This window comes from Periplaneta americana, chromosome 7, assembly GCF_040183065.1.
Source record: "Periplaneta americana isolate PAMFEO1 chromosome 7, P.americana_PAMFEO1_priV1, whole genome shotgun sequence".
Lineage (NCBI taxonomy): Eukaryota > Metazoa > Arthropoda > Insecta > Blattodea > Blattidae > Periplaneta > Periplaneta americana.
The window spans coordinates 171,243,677-171,262,745 of record NC_091123.1 but is presented as its reverse complement, the minus strand read 5'-3'; the positions used below and the strand labels follow the sequence as shown (position 1 = coordinate 171,262,745).

Genomic DNA, 19,069 nt, shown 5'->3' with positions numbered 1-19,069 from the left:
TACGATTCTATATAACTTATTTTCTATATTTTAAGAGGGAATACTTGAATATCTCTTTCTCTATGTCACTGGCTGAACAAAGAGAGGTTATGGATGGATCTTAGGATAATCAACAGTAACCTGGTGTAAATGAAGTCCTGGATCGTACACACATTCCTACTAATCTTCTACATCCTTTTCCTTTGTGGATATTCCTTCTTTTTTATATAATATATTTAAATATAGTAAGTAAGTCTATGATACTTTAACCTCATATTGGAATATAATCATTTTTGCATTCAATTTTCTATTTTGTACGATTTTAACCTAACAGCACTGAAAAACAAAGAAATGCAACTCGCAAATATAACAGTGCCCAAAGGCAAACAAATGCAACGCAAAAATGTAGGCTACGTTCATTTTGATGTAGAACGGAGTGAGCGCAGTCGTTTTTAGACGTTGACTATTATCTTTGCAGCGGTATGGATGCTTTCCTTTTGTCATTTTGTAGAAACAGTGTACCATCATAGACTTTACTCTGGTTAAATGAGGTGTCAGTTAACCATGTTTAAGTAATCGGTGATTATGAATGGTGCACAGAAATTACATTTTAACCACCGTTACTGTTTAACCGTCGTTTCGTAATCTATGATTACTGCGTTTTTAACCGATATTGATGCACTTCGCCATTAGATTATATTCTATATTTAATAGAGTTAAAGGGTTTGGTTTAATTTGTAAGTTTGAAACTCGAATATGCATCTGTAGTTGGGAACTCGATTACAACTACGAACTCGGCTAAATTAGAAAATATACAAAGAAAATTTATATCTTTATGATGAAAGAGTAATGGAACGGAGAAAAATTCTCTCCGGCGCCGGGATTTGAACCCGGGTTTTCAGCTCTACGTGCTGACGCTTTATCCACTAAGCCGGAGAGAATTTTTCTCCGTTCCATGACTCTTTCATCGTATGATGACGCAGAATATCTGCATGGAAATATCATATGTACTTTGGTACATTATAATAATATATATGATATGCGTAAATCACTTCGTGATTTAAGACGGCGCTTATTCCGTCGGATCCCGGCCAACTAGTCACTCATTACGAGTGCACCTCAGCACATGTGTGGACTTCGGTCCTAGGTTCATAGATATCTATGACGTAGTGCAGAGGTGGGGGGGGGGAAGTATGTTTCAAAGCTGGCAAATATATTGTAAATACTGTAGCTGTATATAGCCTAATTGAAATTAAATCTAATTCTAATTCTAATTTATTCACAATTTACATCTGAAAGGATACATATGAATTGATACCCGAAATGAGCATATGCTCGTGCTTGGGTACAGTCCAGTAGTCTACATAAATTTTACAGAGATCAATAATAATGTTGATAATAGAAATAATAGTAACAATAATAATAATAATAATAATAATAATAATAATAATAGAATAACTGTGACGGAGATGATACAAAGATAGTAATACAGATTAATTCATTAATAATAATAATAATAATAATAATAATAATAATAATAATAATAAAACAAAAATATTTAAAATAATAAAATAAATACAAAAACAGATAAAATAAAATATAAAACCACTTAGCGAGAGTTAACACAATTTAAATAAGCATATAATAGCAGGAAAAAAATTACGAACTCGAAAATCAACAGTAAAGTTCGTTGTATCGCAGACGACAGCAACCGCCATATTGACATTGTGGTATGCATAATTGGTAGTAGGGGGGAGCCGAAGGTCTATGTAACTGCGTTCTCTTCGAATCTTCTCATACAATCATGGGAAGTTAATGCTGAAAAACAAAATGTCTACGAGTCAAACTGTTCATTATTACCAGGATAAATAGAAATAATACTGAAATATATTAAACAAGTTTCAGTTATAGATCTCCCCTTTTGTGCAAGAGGTATCGTATCAAAATATTTTATGAATGGTGGGGAAAATATAAATTTCAAGAACTCTCTAGTGTCAAAGATAGTGACTAGTACAATCAAGTGTATCTGTGGCGATGCTAAGAAATCATTTATTGGAGATATGCACTGTTATTAATTAAGAAAGTGATCTATTTATATTTATTACAATGTTTTACCTTATAGGCTACATGCATCAGATAAATACAATAAATATTAGTAACATATAATGCTTGTAACACTTAAAATAATAATAAAATTTAACAAATATCATACAAACGTTTTCACTTTATTTTTATACTTTAGAATGTGTAGATTGCTTAGGTCTGGATTATTTTTCAATACTGAATTGTATAGTCTTGGTCCATAATTCCTACTGTGTCTTAATCCAGCTGTAGTGTGGCATTTAGGTTCTGCCAAAAGAGTTGGGACATTTCTTTTGGTGTTATGTACAGTAGCGTGCAAATTAATCCGAACAACGTAATTACTTACGCAAAAACACTCAAAAGGGATAAAAAAAAGGATCTAAGACATACCTCAGTAATCTATGTGGCCTCCCTTGTTCCTAATAACAGCTCTGAGACGATTTGGCATGGATTCCACTAATTTCCCACAAATATTCTTCATTTCTTCATCGCGCAACCATACACCAATAAGGGCAGAAATCATCTTCTCCTTTGTAGAACAATCCATTTTTTGCATTCTTCTTTTGCAAATTGACCACAAGTTCTCAATGGGGTTGATTCGGGTGAGTTGCCTGGCCAGGGGAGTACCTGAATATTCTTCTTGTTGAAGAATTCTGTAGTTTTTCGAGACGTATGGCATGGTGCCAGGTCTTGTTGGAACACACCTCTGCCATCCGGAAATGATTTTTGCAGCTGGGGTACGATTCTGGTTTCCAATAAGTGAATATATTTGTCAGAATTCATCATTCCCTTGATAGGTATTAATGCTCCAGGCCCTTCATGTGTAACACAACCCCAAAACATTACTTTAGGGGGGTATTTGGGTGCTTGTTGGAGATGAGCTGCTGTTACTTTTTCGGATCCTTTCCGTACGTAAGAAACACGGTGGCCATGGACCTCGAAATGAGACTCATCGGAAAAAATACATTCTTCCAGTCATTCACTGTCCAGTGTTCATGTAATTTTGCCCACATTAAGCGTTTTTTGCACATAACAGGGGTTAGCAGTTGCTTGTTAATAGGCTTACGAGCCCTTCGTCCAGCTTCCAAAAGCCTACGCCGCACTGTTGTGACGTGAATATTCGCCCCAGTGGTAGCCATTAACTCGCGGGTTAAGTTGACAGCAGTTAGTCTAGGATTTAATTTACTTTTCCTGACAATTAAACGATCATCTGCAGGTGAAGTCTTCCTTTTCCGGCCACAGTTTCCTTTTTTCTGGGGTGTGATGGATCCAGTCTCCCTGTATCGTTTTATGATCGAATTAACAGTAGCCAAACCGATGTGACATTCTGCAGCAATTTGCGTCTGTGTCATAGAAGAATGCTCTGCTAATGTTATAATTTTAGACCGTTTTCGTGGAGTTGTATCCATTTGTGAAGACAACAGAATGTACACAGGATTGCAGTATTAAGTCTTCAACACAACTAAAATGCTTATAAGTACAAAACGACAGGCAAAATGTCACATATTATAAAAAAAAATAATGACAGACCTTCAACAATGGAGTTACACGTACTACAGATGTCAATTAAAGCGGTATGAGCAGCTGTGAGGCCAACAATGACAGAAAATGTAAAAATATGTCGTGTTCTGATTAATTTGCACGCTACTGTATATGTTTTTCAGTTATAAAATTCATTCGATTTACATCAATATCATAATGCTGATGATGTAACTGTTGTGTGTTTTAGGCGGTTGTTCAATCAGCTGACGAATCAGAATGCTGAAACATCATGGAACTGGTAGCACGTAGACCTGATCCAGGATTTCTGACTGCACTTTGCAGATGTTGGTCTAGGGAAAATTGCCAGAGTGTGTTTTCTAAGGTGTGTGTACTCTGCTTTACAATATGTAATGATTCTGGGGTAAATTAACCTGTAGAAACGTCATTTGATTAGCAGTAGGATGTGTAATCGTGTATATAATTGTCAGAAATACAGTAGTGAAAGTATTGTCATTAGCAAGTGTAAGACAGAAAGCATCAAAATACATTTTGAACATCAATTTACTCATACACAATTGCAGGTTCCTCATGAGTGTGTGTTATTTCATCAGCAACATTGTTTTATCATTTGGACATCACAATATAAATAAGCATCTTAAAATCTTGAATGTGTACACAGTCATTTTATTAGCAGGAATGTTGTGGTTGAATACCTGCTTACTAACCTCGATGTTTCATGTCTTAATACGGGCTATTCCATGTGAAATCGATCAGTAAAAAACCTCGCATTTTTTTAATACTCTAATTTTTTCCCTATTTATACAAGGTGCTGAGGACAGTGCATTTTCAAAAATATAACTATCAAAAGTCAAACAGTTTTCGTACTATTGAGCGACAAATTTAGCGTATTTTATAAAAACAAGCCTCTTTCAGCGCTGAGAACTCTGGAACCATTTACTGCAGAACATTGAATGGGAGCTCATTTTGAAGCTGACATTTGGTAGGTTATGTTAAGAAGTAAGCCTTATTTTTATTGTATACAGAGAGGGAGATAATCTGATTTTTCTTACTTTTAGGCTTTTTGCTAATTTGTAAAAATGTAAAAAATATTGAGAAAAAACCTTGCATTATTAAGAGGGATTTGGCATTGTTTGCTTAGTGGCTCGGCAATAAGTTTCGAAGGTATTAAATAAATTATTTTCACACTCCTAGACTTGAACGGCGCAGTACCACACGCACTGGCCGAGAGCTGAAGATAAGTGAGCGTTGGGCGTCATTTTACTCCTGTGTTTATGAAAACCTGTGATAAAGCTAGCACAGCCATGCGCTGCTAGACGACACATCACGTGCTTGTCTTGCCTAGGTCCCGCCTCACAGTCAGCTGGTTAGTTCACGCGCGTACTATTTATTTTCTTTATTTGATATTTTCAATACTTTATCAACGTGCCATCAGTAAAAAATATGTGTTTATTTGTACTTTCAATGCGAAATCTATAATCTTTTCGCTGTAAGAAAAATCCTAATGTAAACAATAGCACGTGACTGAAGTGAGGCTTCATTGGCCGCTGTTTGGCGCCATAGATTCTCAGTACGTGTTCCCGCCTACTGTTGTACATTCGGTTTCATGTTAAACATTTCCCGTTACTCGTCAAGTAGGCCTAACCTCACTACTATGCATTCGTTTGCTTAGGAAACATTTATTTTATAATCACTGTAATTAAATTATTTTTAAGTCTTATGTCTTCACAATGGACAGTTGAGGATGCAGAAGCCATATTTCAGTACCACGTGCTTACGTGAACAACTACGAGCTCAAGTGACGCCAGCTTGTTACAAGAACAGACTAGCTCGGTATTACTGTTGGTATTCATCCGCTTTCATTGTACATAACAAAATATAAAAGTAGCTTTTCTTTTACACAGCGTTTTACACATGAGTGAAGTTAAATGTTTCATCGTATTTAACAACTAGAATTCAATTTTTTATTTTCAAATAATACAAGATTGTGGTTTCCGAATACGAACTATATTTTCCTGCGTCATGTGAGTGTTTGGACTGGGAGCCAATCACGGGTATGACAGCAATGTGCTTATGTTTACATTAGGATTTTTCTTACAGCGAAAACAGTATAACTGTATATTTTTAAAATATTTTTTTCCTAGGCAAAGGCGTCTTAATGAGGAAAAATCAAAATTTCTCCATTTCCATAAAAAGTAAGAAAATCTGTTTATATGTCAATATAAACTTTAATTTCTCAGCATCAAAATAAACCATGATTTTGATCATTGGGTGAAATGGTTTCGGAGCTACAACAGTTTAAATTTGCAAATTTTATGAAAATGCGATAAATTTAAATATTTTTAATTTAAACACTATGAAGTTCTGGTGCCTCAAACTTTGCACAAAGCATTGTATCACAGTTCCCTACGTACAAAAAAAGTTTTATTGTATTTAGAAATTGTAAGGTCAATTTTCTCTATATTTCGGTCGATTTGAGATGGAATAGCTCATACGCACGATTTCAAATCTTATGTTACCATTCGAAGGAAAATGACATTGCCAATATTAGATCAATTCCAGGATGAGCATATTAAATAAGACTGACAGGGAGTGTTCACGTAGCTGTTTTACACTAATGAAAGCATGTTCTTGAGAGCGTGTGTTTATATCTATCACAAAAATGGAGATATTTGTTGAATCTAACAGCATACAAAACTACTGCGAGACAAGAGTGGAGGTTAACGTAGGTTGCAGACAAATGACTGATAAGGAAACATATATCTGAACACATCTTCCTCGACCAAATATACCAACATAAATTACAGATTTCTGGGTCTCAGAGCATCCACTTCATTGCTGCGGATGATAAAATACATTTTATCTGTAAATAGTACAGCATTATTATTGAAGTTTAGAGGTATAGCTGTTTAATCCACATTAGTGTGTTCATATTACGACTCTAAAGGCCGGTTCACAATAAACCGGAAACGAGAATCGGAACGAAAACGGTAAAATTGTTAAAATGTGTACATTTAAATGTGAGCATTCACAATTAACGAAAAGCTTGCCGGAGCCCGGGATCGGGAACGGAGAGTTGCCCAAGTTTCAACTTTGGCGTTCACGTTTCCGATCACAGTCCACTAGATTCATTCTATTGCCATCTAAAAGCTATTTTGTCGTCGTATATTTTGTAGCAAGAAGACCGCGACATAACCTATGCATTATTTTGTTCTGTGCTGTGCATCATGGAGCAAGTTTTATTTGGAGATTCTAATATTGAGTGTTGAGGAAAATCCTCACGTTTACGATAAGCGGCGCTCCTCGTATAAAGATGAAAAAATGAAGCAAAATACGTGGCTTTCAATAGCTGCATCTTTGAACACCAATCGTAAGTGAATCATATTTTATTAGTGTATTGGTTATATTACACACTACATATTCATGCTTCAATTCAATAACTACTGTTGTGTTCATTTTTGTTCTATTACAAATGTTTCTTCTCTGATTATTTTACGTTATGGTAGACTTAAAATAAGTTGTGATAATAAAGATGCATGGGCATATTTACAGTACCGTTGAAATTTTGAAGTTGGTTAACCTGTGTTTATGTTGGCTGCCTTGTACTCATGAGAGGACGCCATTGGTCAATTATACACAAATAACATCAGAATGCGTAATATCGACTTTACATATCATTATTGACATGCATATTGATATGCATAGTCGTCTACGTTCTCGATTTATTATGAATAAAAAATTTTCGTATTCACGTCCTCTGCTTCTCGTTTTCACTCTATTACTCGTTCCCGGTTTATTGTGAACTGCCTTAAGACCTCATATTATATATTCTGAAGTGCAATGTGCCTTAGGTTTGGAATACAACACTTGATCAACAGTGGTGCATTCACATTTCTTGGTCACAGAGTGATTTGTTCATGAAATACCACGAAGTTACGAAGTATCTAAAGTTTTTCTTCTCCCAGATGAGCAAGGAAGGAAAACAAAACTCAATTTTTTTTTCTACATAATGCAATATTTGATTCTTAATTTCACCATTACTAGTCTCAGTTTTTATTTGACATAAATTTTATATGTTCGAAGTATTATTCACTCATACACATAAGATAGACTTTCGGACTTGTCCTCTGTACATAATTTAAACTATTAAATCTGATTGTTTTTACTGTTCCAATCTTTTCTATCTTTAGCATCTTATCGGTCTAGATGTAGAAGTAGCAATTATAAAGTATATACTGTGTAGTTACTAATTTCTGTTCAACATTAAGATATGTAGTGTTTTAGACATTTGTAAAATTGTATTGTGTATCCAAATCGGATTTGGGTGAATATTCTGAAATGGGTAAATGTATGTCCCGGCTGATTTAAGGAGTTTCTTGAAAATGTTAACTGATTACTTTTGCGTTTAATTAACTAACTCTCACATGTTTTAGTTGGAAACAAAGCATAAAAAGATTAATTTTAAAATGTATAATTAAAAAATAACGTCAAAATGTAACTACGGTCCCTATGTCCCTAACTACATTTACTCTGTTTTACTAAGTTTTTCTCGGAATGTTTCGATTTGATTTGATTTCCTCGGCCAAGATTTTAAAAATAAATAGTTAAAATACTTGAAAGACAGGAATTGTTGTTTGTTTAATTCTGAAAGGACACAACTTTAACGTAAAGTTTGTCCCCAAAAATTTCGTAACGCCACCGGTCCCTCGAAATAAAAGAGCTACACAAAAGACAATTTTGCTTCATGTGTTAAATTTTAACTGTTGGTAGTGATGAGAGGTCAACATGGCGCCAGTTAAAAAACTTTTCGTCCATTTTCGTAATTTATTTTATTGAAAAATACAAAAATCATCACCGATGACTGAATGTTATGTTTTCTATTGGTAACACCGCTCCCAGGTGGCATTAAATATAGTTTGTATATATTAAACTTTCGTAGTATATGCAAAACATTACAATGTTTGTCGACTAAAAAATCTAACCTCCATGATATTTTTAACGATTTATTTTGTCAGAACTATTGCGAAAATTATACTAATTTGTAACAATGGTCCCTGTAACTTCGGTCCATTTATTGTGGGACCGAGGTTTCATTTAACATGCAATTATTAAATACTGGTGGATAAAGTGACTTCGAATATTATTTTACGTGATTGTTTATAGGAAAGAAAAAAAGTCTGATGATGAAAGTAGGAAATACGAAAGAGAGAAGATACGTAGGCAGAGGGCAAATATGACTGAAGAGGAGTTGCAGAAAAAAAGGGACTATGGTAAAGAATATAAAAAAAAAGAAAGAAAATAGCAGATATGACTGATCGTGAAAAAAGAAATGTTCGAAGACAAGTGAAATCTGAAGTACAGAAGTTTAGAAGATACCTTAAACAATGGGCTGTAAGGGAAAGATAACAACAATCCCTTGTTTTTTTTTTTAATTAGAAAATTTCTCATAAAATTTTTTTAAGCTCAGCTCATACCAGAATCTTCAATAATAGGAGCAAATGTAACCAATGTGAGAAAAAAGTACACAATTTAATATAATATATTTTTTCCAGTTTCGTTATTCATATTTGCCCATTTCAGAATATTCACCCATTTGCTCTTTGAGAAATAAGTGACTTATATAAATACAGACGATTTCTTTCTTTATATTTCTTTTTCATTTTTTACTTTCACTTTCTCCCCTTTCTTCTCTTAAATTTCTTTTCTTCCCTCAATCTTCTCATTGATGTTGAACTTGTCCTCTGTATATACTCCTTTTAGGCCCAATTGTATAAAACTCCCTGACTAAAGATCAACTTTGATCGAAGATCGAAAAGTGAACCGAGTTCAGACACTTCTTCTATTGTATAAAACTTTCCTGCGATCAAATTACCTTGGTTCAAATGCAATCTAAGTTCACGTGAAAAGGATTTGGCAACATCGCATAAACAGGTGAAATACGTGATGCGCGGACAGGTTTGTTCAGTGTTGCCAATCTAGCGACTTTAACTCTTTTTCAACAACAATTTCTTTTAACTTTTATATTGCTTAAATAGGAATTTAGCGACCTTTTTAGCACCCCATAGTGACAAAATTTAATCTTTCTTTGTCGATAATGAGAAATCTAGCGACTTTACAACTACTTTTTGGCGACTTTCCATACACTATGTTGGAGACACTGGTTTTTTGTGCAATGTAAATAATGGCGGACAATAAGAAGAAGGTTACTGTTCTCCGAGTTGTTATCATGTTATGGTGTTTGATACTGCTAAACATAATAAAGCTTTATAAAACGACAATTTTCGTTTAGTAATACAGTTAATTGAACATTTATGAATGTACCTATCATATCCGTTAATAATTAATGGTTGTTATAAACATAATATAATTATAGGTTATGTTATTTGATACTGCTGAACACGATAGAGCCTTATAAAATATAAGATTGTTTGTGTATTAAGGCAAGAAATTGAAAGAAATATATATAAATGTACCTATCATATCTATTAATATTAATAATAATAATGGATATTTTATTTGCACAAACTGTCACTCGTATATTTCAAACAGAAAAGAAATAACTGAACTTGGATCATCTAACTTAATCGGAGAAATTTCTTCAGTCAAAGTTGACTTTAGTTTGAGACAAATTAATCTCAGATTAGACTTTATACAACACAAAATTCCAAGTTCAGCTGAAACAAGGATCAATTTAACCTCTGATCTAAGATTAAATGGTTTATACAATCGGGCCTTAAACCTCATTGCTTACCACTTTCCTCATATTCAGTATCTTATCAGTCTCGATGTAGAAGTAGCAATTATCAAGTAGTTATTGATTTGTGTTCAACACTAAGATATATAGTGGCTTAGATCTATAGAAAAATCATATTGTGTATCCAAATCAGATTTGCTCTGTGAGAAATAAGTGACTAACATAAATACAGGCGATTCCTTTCTTTCTATTTCTTTTTTATTTTTATGCTCGACCATGCCGAAATGTAGTAATTATACACCTGGTAGTAGCCTTTAATGCACCTCATTAAAGTACACCTATTCATTATAATTCAGTTGTTCAGCCAATGAGAAATCACCATTGTAGCATTATAAAACCGCAAGTACCGATTATTCTCAGATATGCAATCGAAAGACAACTAGCGAAACGTCACGGAGGCTGGAAATCCAATATTGTCGCAGAAGGTTATGTTCTATTACTATAATAATTAGAGTTAATTGTAAATAATATTCAAATAAATTCAATTTGTCATCTCGTTTTTCAATTCTAAATCAATTTCCAGGTTATATCAAGACTTATGTTATCTAGGTTATATCAAGGTCGATGATATTCGTGCCTCGGAAAAAAATCAATACTTTCGCGTCTGCGCACATTTCACAATTCAGGTCAATTCCGTTCGTCACATAACCATAACATGAAAACTTATGAATAATTTCAAGTTAGAAATATGGTCGAGCATAAAAAGTCGTATGAAACTTGCCTATAATGGTAATTAAGACGCTTGTATGAAAATTATGAAACTCGCTTGCGCTCGTTTCATAAACAAACATACTCGTGTCTTAATTACTACCATTATAGGCTCGTTGCATAATGTACTATTTACTTCCACTTTCTTCCCCTTTTTCTCTTGCATTTCGTTTCTTTCCTTCATTTTGTCGTCCCAAAATTCTTTTCCCTTTTTTTTTTTTTTTTGTTAGTTTTATTGTGCTAATTTCTAACAATTTTGAAGAAACAGTGAATTGCTGTAATACATATTGCATTCATTTTTCTGGAATACCATTTTAATGTAATCTGTCCAATTCAAGGTGAAGTAGCTAAAGAAAACCCAATAGCTTCAATAGTGCACTTCAATTTATTATTGATGTTTAGTACAGTGAAACCTGTTCAAGACGGAAATGACATGGTCCTAATTTTTTTTCCGTTGTGGACAGGTTTCCGTATTATTAAGGTGTTCATTAAAATGGAATATTTTATCATTCGTATGCATGAAAAACAAAATGGCATGCCACAAACTGCAAGAAGTACAAAATATTCCATTTAATACTAATCACGTTAAATCAGCTTTCTGTCACTTATTCCATTGGTGGATCATCTCGGTTAAAATCTCATTTTCTGTTTAAATGTTATCGTAACTCACTCATCAGTCATTAAACATTGCTAAAGTTTACTAATCTCATTCAATTTAACATCTAACACCATACTATAATACTGTACTGCATATCACTGCACATTTGGCTTGCTTTGCAGAATAGATCCAGAAATTGGCATGTTCTTTGGAAGGTCATCAAGAACCCACTTCCACAACAGTTCATCTATTTCCACATAAACAGTTGCTTTCTGGTTTCTTTTATGTCACCAATATTGGCCGCAAGCCACTCACTCGTTATGATCTTTATCTTTAAACAGTCGCACCTGAGTTTTCCACAACTGAACTTCAATATTATTTCATATACACTTCGTTTCTAATTTTCCTTTAACTCCATAACTTTTACTTCATTACTTAATGTTAATGCCACATTTTACGCAATATTTTTAGCAGGAAATCACTACACTTGCACTCTGTTTAGCTACGACAGTATACGGGTGTGAAGCATTGAAAATCTTTGAAGGGACTCGTCTGCCTAGTCAACAGGGTAATAAAATTTATGACCGACAGGCCAACACACCCTCGTACCCTCTAAATTTTTGCAATGAAAACTTCTTTTTATCTTAGTGACCTACATATTTCGTATATTCCTTGAAATTACACGCTGTTACAAAATATAGTGTGTCCAAAATATTATTTCCGTTTTGAAGAGTAACAGGCAGTTTCCATTTCCGCGTTGGACAGTTTCCATTTTATTCAGGAAAAATTACACATAATACATACGAATTTCGCCAGGACCAATAAAATGTTCCGAAATAGCTAGGATTCCGGATTATTCAGGTTCCGATTTGAACAGGTTTCACTGTATAACCTTTTTTTTAACACATACTTTGTTATACAATGTATACCTCTATTATTAGAATAAGAGTTTAAAACATGTAAATTTAAATCATTGCCTTCACTATTTCCATAAAGTACTGTATAACTACCAGAATCTTATCCAAAAGTGTAGCAGAGTAAAAATATTTACCAGAACTTTTTATGTTTTGGATACACATATTAGCTGTAGGATGAAACCAAAAATATAAACACTTTCATACAACTTTGTGTATTTAATTCAGAGGATACAAACTGAAAGTGCTTATATACTGTAAATAACACATTTAAATTTTATAACCCGGTCTTGGTGTAGAATATCAGTTCTTAAGTATGTTTGCATCTTTAGGAGCCCATGTTACATTCTCTCCCTGCATATATCCATTGAAAAATACACACGAAGTGGTGAACAAATGAACTGTTTGCAGTGATATTTGTGATGCATTAGAAGAAAAGTAGAGCAAATTTTAATTTTTATGACTGCTTCAGGAAAAACGTAGCATGAGTTTGTTTTTAGCGCAGAAATGTATGCTTGCAGTTTAATACTATGTATTGACACAAAATAAAAATATGCTGATTGCTTCATAACTTCTGTATCCTGTGGAAGACATGTGATTGTTTAGTATTGGAGAGTGATAAATTAAATTAATTCTTTTCATTGAATAATATTTATCTTAAATGTATATTGCATGCTTAGTCTTTTTTTTTTGGCGCAATTAAGTTTACTTGTAGAAAGGAAAATATCATAGTTTGCTTCGTATTTTGAAGTAGTTTTGTTTTATGAATAACCATTTTATCCCTCTTTATAAACCCCAGTTTTACCACAACCTATACCGATGTGAATTTATCACAGTATTGCATTAAATCCTTGCTACGTTTCTTAGAAATCATTTCATTTCTATAACTGCCTTTGTTACATAGGTTTGCAGTTCATAAGATTATATGTTTATGCGCTATAATCAAATACCTTACTATAATAATACCCGACAGCTAGCAGTTTTACGTGCGAACGACGATGGTGCTGCTACCTACCGGGATGGAGATACTCGCGAAAGAAGTTGTAATCAAGTGCAATGTATATTGTTGCTGGGCTAGTTAATTTGTTAATAGTTTTATGAATTAGTACTAGTGTTAAAATGCAGTGGCATAGCATGAAATTTTGAGCAGGGTAAGCTAATTCAAGTTGTCTTTCATGCAATATGAGAAAACGTATTACAAAAATATAGTCTTAAAATAAATAGTAGTCACTGTCAAGCCAGCAGTCGAAGATTGGTTGGAATCTCATAAGTAACACCAATAAGGCATGACCTCAAATGGTACATAGTAAAATATTTCACAGTTTACACATATCTCTAACAAATAGACACGTATACGTATAACATTAGCTCACTCCCTGTCATACTTAGAGAAATCACAATATTAACGGTCAATAGAGACAGTATTAGTATCATTACTTAAGTATGCATCTGTCTTTTGGTTGTGTCCTTCATTGACAGCAAGGGAGTCGGTCATTTGTTTTCTAAATCACACTTTTGTTCGTAAGTCAATCTTGATAACAGAACTGCCCTAAATAATTCAAGTAAATTGTTGTCAGGAACTGTTATTTCACTCATTATTTATTATATCAGCCACAATGCACACTAACACTTCAACTGAACACAACTGACTAAAAGGGATAACTCAGAAACTACTTATTTTCAATGTCAAAGCTAGCTTCCTGCTAGCCTTGCAACCAGGGCAGTTCAGTTAGAAAGGGATGGAAAATCTGCGGGGTGGGTTACACAGAAGAAACCAGTCTGCTTGGAAGCTGGTGTGTGCAGGCTTCTTGTTTACTGCTGTATCACAAATCATCCTGAGCTGCCGCATCACAATATTTAACGCGTAAATATAAATTCTGTTAAAATTAATAAGTAATTTAGTCCATAGACTGCAGGTTTATTATGAAATTATTATTAACTGGGGAAGCTGAGCTTTTTAGCTTACATTGACGCTACGCCACTGTTAAAATGTCAGGGTGTATATGTGCTGTTTATAATTGTGACAATTGCAGCATTACAAATTGCTCCAAATCGTACTTTCGATTTCCGACAGTTCATAAAACGTAAGTCAACAACATTCTTTAGTAGGCCTAATTCCTTCGTCTTTGTGTTGATAGAAAAATACAAATTCGTTTTTTTATTTAGACCTAATAAATAAATAGAAGTTAAAATGTATTGGATATTAAGGTTTTATCAAATTAAGTTTTATTGTTGTCCACATGCCTTTACTAATTATTACAAGCATCAAATTACTACCAATTTTATCTTTGCAGTTGTCAGCAATGCGTATATAAAACATTACTGTAAATTCATTCCTAATATCAGATTGATTTTGTCTCGGTAAACCAAAGAAAAAATATGTAACAATTAATTACGGAAAGTAATATGAAGTATGTAATATTTCTCATAATATGCAGCTTTGATATAAGATAATAATTTTACATTAAATATTATTCAACATTTCTTAAGTGTTTCATATATAATTCCACATTAGTAACTCACGTTTTAAACAATAGTCCGAATCTCGCTGGATAAGAAATCACAAAGGTCTAACCATCTGGGAATGGATAGACGCCCTTAAAATGGTCGCTCCGGTCCGAGCTGTACCGGGTAGAAGTCGGGATGGTACCCGCTGTAGGCGCTGTCTCAGCGAGATTGAAACTCCTCCCCATATCCTTGGCTTCTGCCCCTATAGTGAGGCCCTTTGTAACATCCGTCACCATGCTGTCCGTTCTATGCTGGCCGAGGCACTGAAGGAAGTAGGGTTTACAGTCCATCAAGAGGTGCAGGGACTAGCCACACAAGGAAGTGTTCGGCGAATTGATATCATTGCCATTAAGAACAACTCGGCATACATTCTCGATCCCACCATCAGATTTGAGACACATGCAGATCAACCGCATGAGGTGGACAGTGAAAAGAAACGGATCTATGAACCAACAATCCCATTCTATAAAGATAAATATAGCCTGTCCCACATTGATGTAATAGGTCTGATGGTGGGAGCACGAGGTACCATACCTTCCTTCTTTGCCAACAAATGTAAAAACCTGGGGCTAACACACAGCACTGTGAAGGAAATAGCCATTAGTGCCCTCAAAGGATCGGTTCAGATATTGAGAAATCATTTGTATGGGAGTGATAATGGAAATTTCAAGTTATCTTAACCGATGGCTGTTGATTGGTTTAGATATCAATGCCAATACGTAAATCCGTACTATTATTTTTCTCGCGGTATATGGCATTCATATCATTCTAACCTATCAGATGATATTCCCCCCCCCCTTTCTTAACTGTAAATGAGCACAAACGCTACTTAGATGTAAATTTTTCTGACATTTTGTATATTCGATTCCCTCATCGTTTCAAATGCATATCATTTTACCTTTCCAAATTATATGTAATACGCTTTGTCAAATCTGGCAACCTTTTCGTAAGGGAAGCTAACTTTCTTCTTCTTCTGTGGACGTAATTCCATCCCTCTCCGCTAGATGTAAGGTCCGCGATTTTTCGCACTCAACGCCAATGCTACTAGTATACAGCTGTCCGGTATTATTATAGTAAGGTATTTGCTATAATGAAACAAGACGAATACTTGGTTGACGTTTTGCTAATGGTGAACACGAAATATTTAAAGTGTCTGACATAAATGGAAATGTATGCAACTGAACGGTTTAAAAATATTTTATTAATATTGATTGATTTTTTTTTCTCGTGTGTATGGATAAATGTAACAGGCACTCTGCAAGGATGTGGATGCACCTGAAAATAATTTATATGCATTGGTAAAATTTTATAAAAAATAAAATATTTTTTATCAAAGAACAAGCTTTGCTTCGTTCATTTTAACCTATAATCCTACAAATTCCTTATCATCTGAATATTCCTAGTCCTAAGTTTTCCTGATGTGCTTCCTGTTCATTCAATGTCCTTGATATTAACAGTAGATTAATTACTGTATTGTAGATTTATTTGGTGAACTTTCTTGGGTCTGGAGAAAAAAGTTTTATACAGAGATATAAACTGCAAGGATTTATTCAGTATTGAATAAAATGTAATCTTCAGTACTATTATATTTGGTATATTTTATGTTAATAAAAGAAGAACATCCCAGTAGTTTGTACACTGGACTACAAAAGAAATGGCGAGTCGGTCGCTATTGATTTGACATATCGTGTTACAAGGACTTCACTTAAGAAATATTAGAAATAGAGATACACAAAATATATTGCGTATAAACTATTATTGCTCTGTTATCATTTTACATCATTCAGCTTGTTGGTATATTCTTCAGTAAACTATAAATAAATTATGTATGAAATAATTATATAAACACTTTTGAACTGACCTCAATTTTATAAAGAATTTTTATTCTATGCAAAGGAGAAATGTGCATTGAAATGCTTCAATTAGATTCGAATTTCAGTTCTGTATCTACATTTATAATAAAACGTTGTAATAGATAATAACTGCCTCCCATTGGAGGTAGCCCAGAAGGACTCGGTATACTCTCCTACATGAATTTTACAATATTAAATGTTTACATAAATTTTGTAGAAAGAAAATTAAAATAAACATATGAATATAAAGTGAATAAAAAAAATTAAATAGTGAATATGATGACTCAGAATTTGGCATTGATGCATTCTTTTTTTTTTTTTAATACAATATGAAACGTAACTGGCCGTATATATTGATTGTAACAATGACAGCATCCATGGATAATAAGAAAGGCTGTGGAGTACCATATAAACTCCAGTTTCACTATTTTCGTGTATTATTCTTATTAATGTTGTAGAATAATAATCGTATTTACATGTTTTTAAAAAACTAATCTCAGGAAAATAGCTTTCCATCTCGCCATGTTTGCTAAATTCCTCGGAAAACGATATAATTTTGTATCGGCATTTCTTTTATGGCCCAGTGTACAGTAGTGGCAAAAAAAATCGGACCGACCCTTGTAGCAGATTTCAGAGCCTTGTTCACTCTGGTAACTAAGACTTTCGTGGTTCGGATCCTGCCTGGGAAGGAAAAAAATTTTTTTTGTCCCTTATTCAAATTTATTCCCAATATTTTTCGATTGCTATCAAAATTCATGTTCTGGGAATAAGAAGTTAATTAAGTAGTAAAATATCGCTGCAATCGAAAAGTATTGGGAATAAATTTGAATAAGGAACAAAAAAAAAGTTTCCTTCCCAGGCAGGATTCGAACCACGAAAGTCTTAGTTACCAGTCTGTCGTGCTCTAGAGTGAACTAGGCTCTGAAATCAGTTACAAGGGTCGGTCCGTTTTTTTTTTTTTTTTTTTTTGCCACTACTGTACATCTTATGTTTATGTCTGTTGACATTTTTGTTTCTTAACCATTTGAAATGAAATTGATTTGTAGATGTAGAACATATTAACAGCTACCAACCCCCAGGTAATTCAGTGTTGGAATGTAGGTCAGGATTTGCTGTCTGTTCTGGATTTGGTAGAATTATTTCAGAAATGTCTTACTTGTCCCGTATTCTGCCAGATGTTCCCTAGTGTTCATATGTGCTCACAGTGCTAGAGAAGTTTTAACAAGGGTATTTAAACCTTCCAACAGTTTACTATTGAATAATTTCGAGGGAAAAATTGTTCCGGGGCCGGGCATCGAACCCGGGACCTTTGGAACGGTGTCAGGTAGAGTTCGCGGGTAGCTCAGTTGGTAGAGCGTTGGTACGTTAAACCAAAGGTCCCGGGTTCAATGCCCGGCCCCGGAACAAATTTTCCCTCGAAATTATTCAAATCAATTTAACAGGGAGTTATACCTGAAATCTTGATTTGCATAATACACGTCACTGTTCGTCAACAGAAAACCACAATTTAAGTCACACGGAGTTAGTGTGCGCTCGAAGTTGGTTGCTTGACGGTTGTCAGCCCACTTTGGGGTCTATGGATATAGAGGGAAAAATTGGAACGGTGTCGGGTAGAGTTCCCGGGTAGCTCAATTGGTAGAGCATTGGTACGATGGTCCCGGGTTCGATGCCCGGCCCCGGAACAATTTTTCCCTCGAAATTATTCAAATCAATTGAACAGGGAGTTATACCTGAAATCTTGATTTGCAGTTTGCTATTGATTAATTAATGCAACCAAACATTAGTACCAACACGATATTTGTCAGAGTATGGATAATTTTTAGTTGTTTTGAAAGGTTCAAAATCGATTCAAAAGATGGATTTATTTGTATTTGTGAGGAATGTACAATCTGTCAGACATTTTCTATCTGTATTCGCGTAATTTGAAAGATGTTTTGAATTAGTTTGTAGATTAAATATGTGTTACATTAAACTTTCCCCATTATTACAAGTTTAGTGTTAAAGAGCAAATATTGTTACCAAGATTTTGTAGATTTTATACAGTATGTAAATTATGTTCATATACAGAGTGTTCCGCTTATAAGTATAACAAAAGAAATAGCTATAACTTCTGAATTAATACAAGTATATAGTTGAAACCAACTGCTACAAAGAATGAAAACTGGGAATTTTT

At 34.0% G+C, this 19,069-nt stretch overlaps 1 protein-coding gene across 2 annotated transcripts in view; it reads left to right on the top strand.

Annotated features, from left to right (window-relative positions):
- The window catches only part of LOC138703711 (ubiquitin carboxyl-terminal hydrolase 37-like), a 55,777-nt gene extending 47,113 nt beyond the window's left edge, over window positions 1–8,664 (top strand). For both annotated transcript variants that reach the window (XM_069831837.1, XM_069831836.1), the window contains one exon: window positions 3,791–8,664. In XM_069831837.1, coding sequence (XP_069687938.1) covers window positions 3,791–3,845 — 55 coding nt within the window. In that variant the 3' untranslated portion in view covers window positions 3,846–8,664. The remainder of the gene's footprint in view (window positions 1–3,790) is intronic.
- Window positions 8,665–19,069: the final 10,405 nt, after the last annotated feature.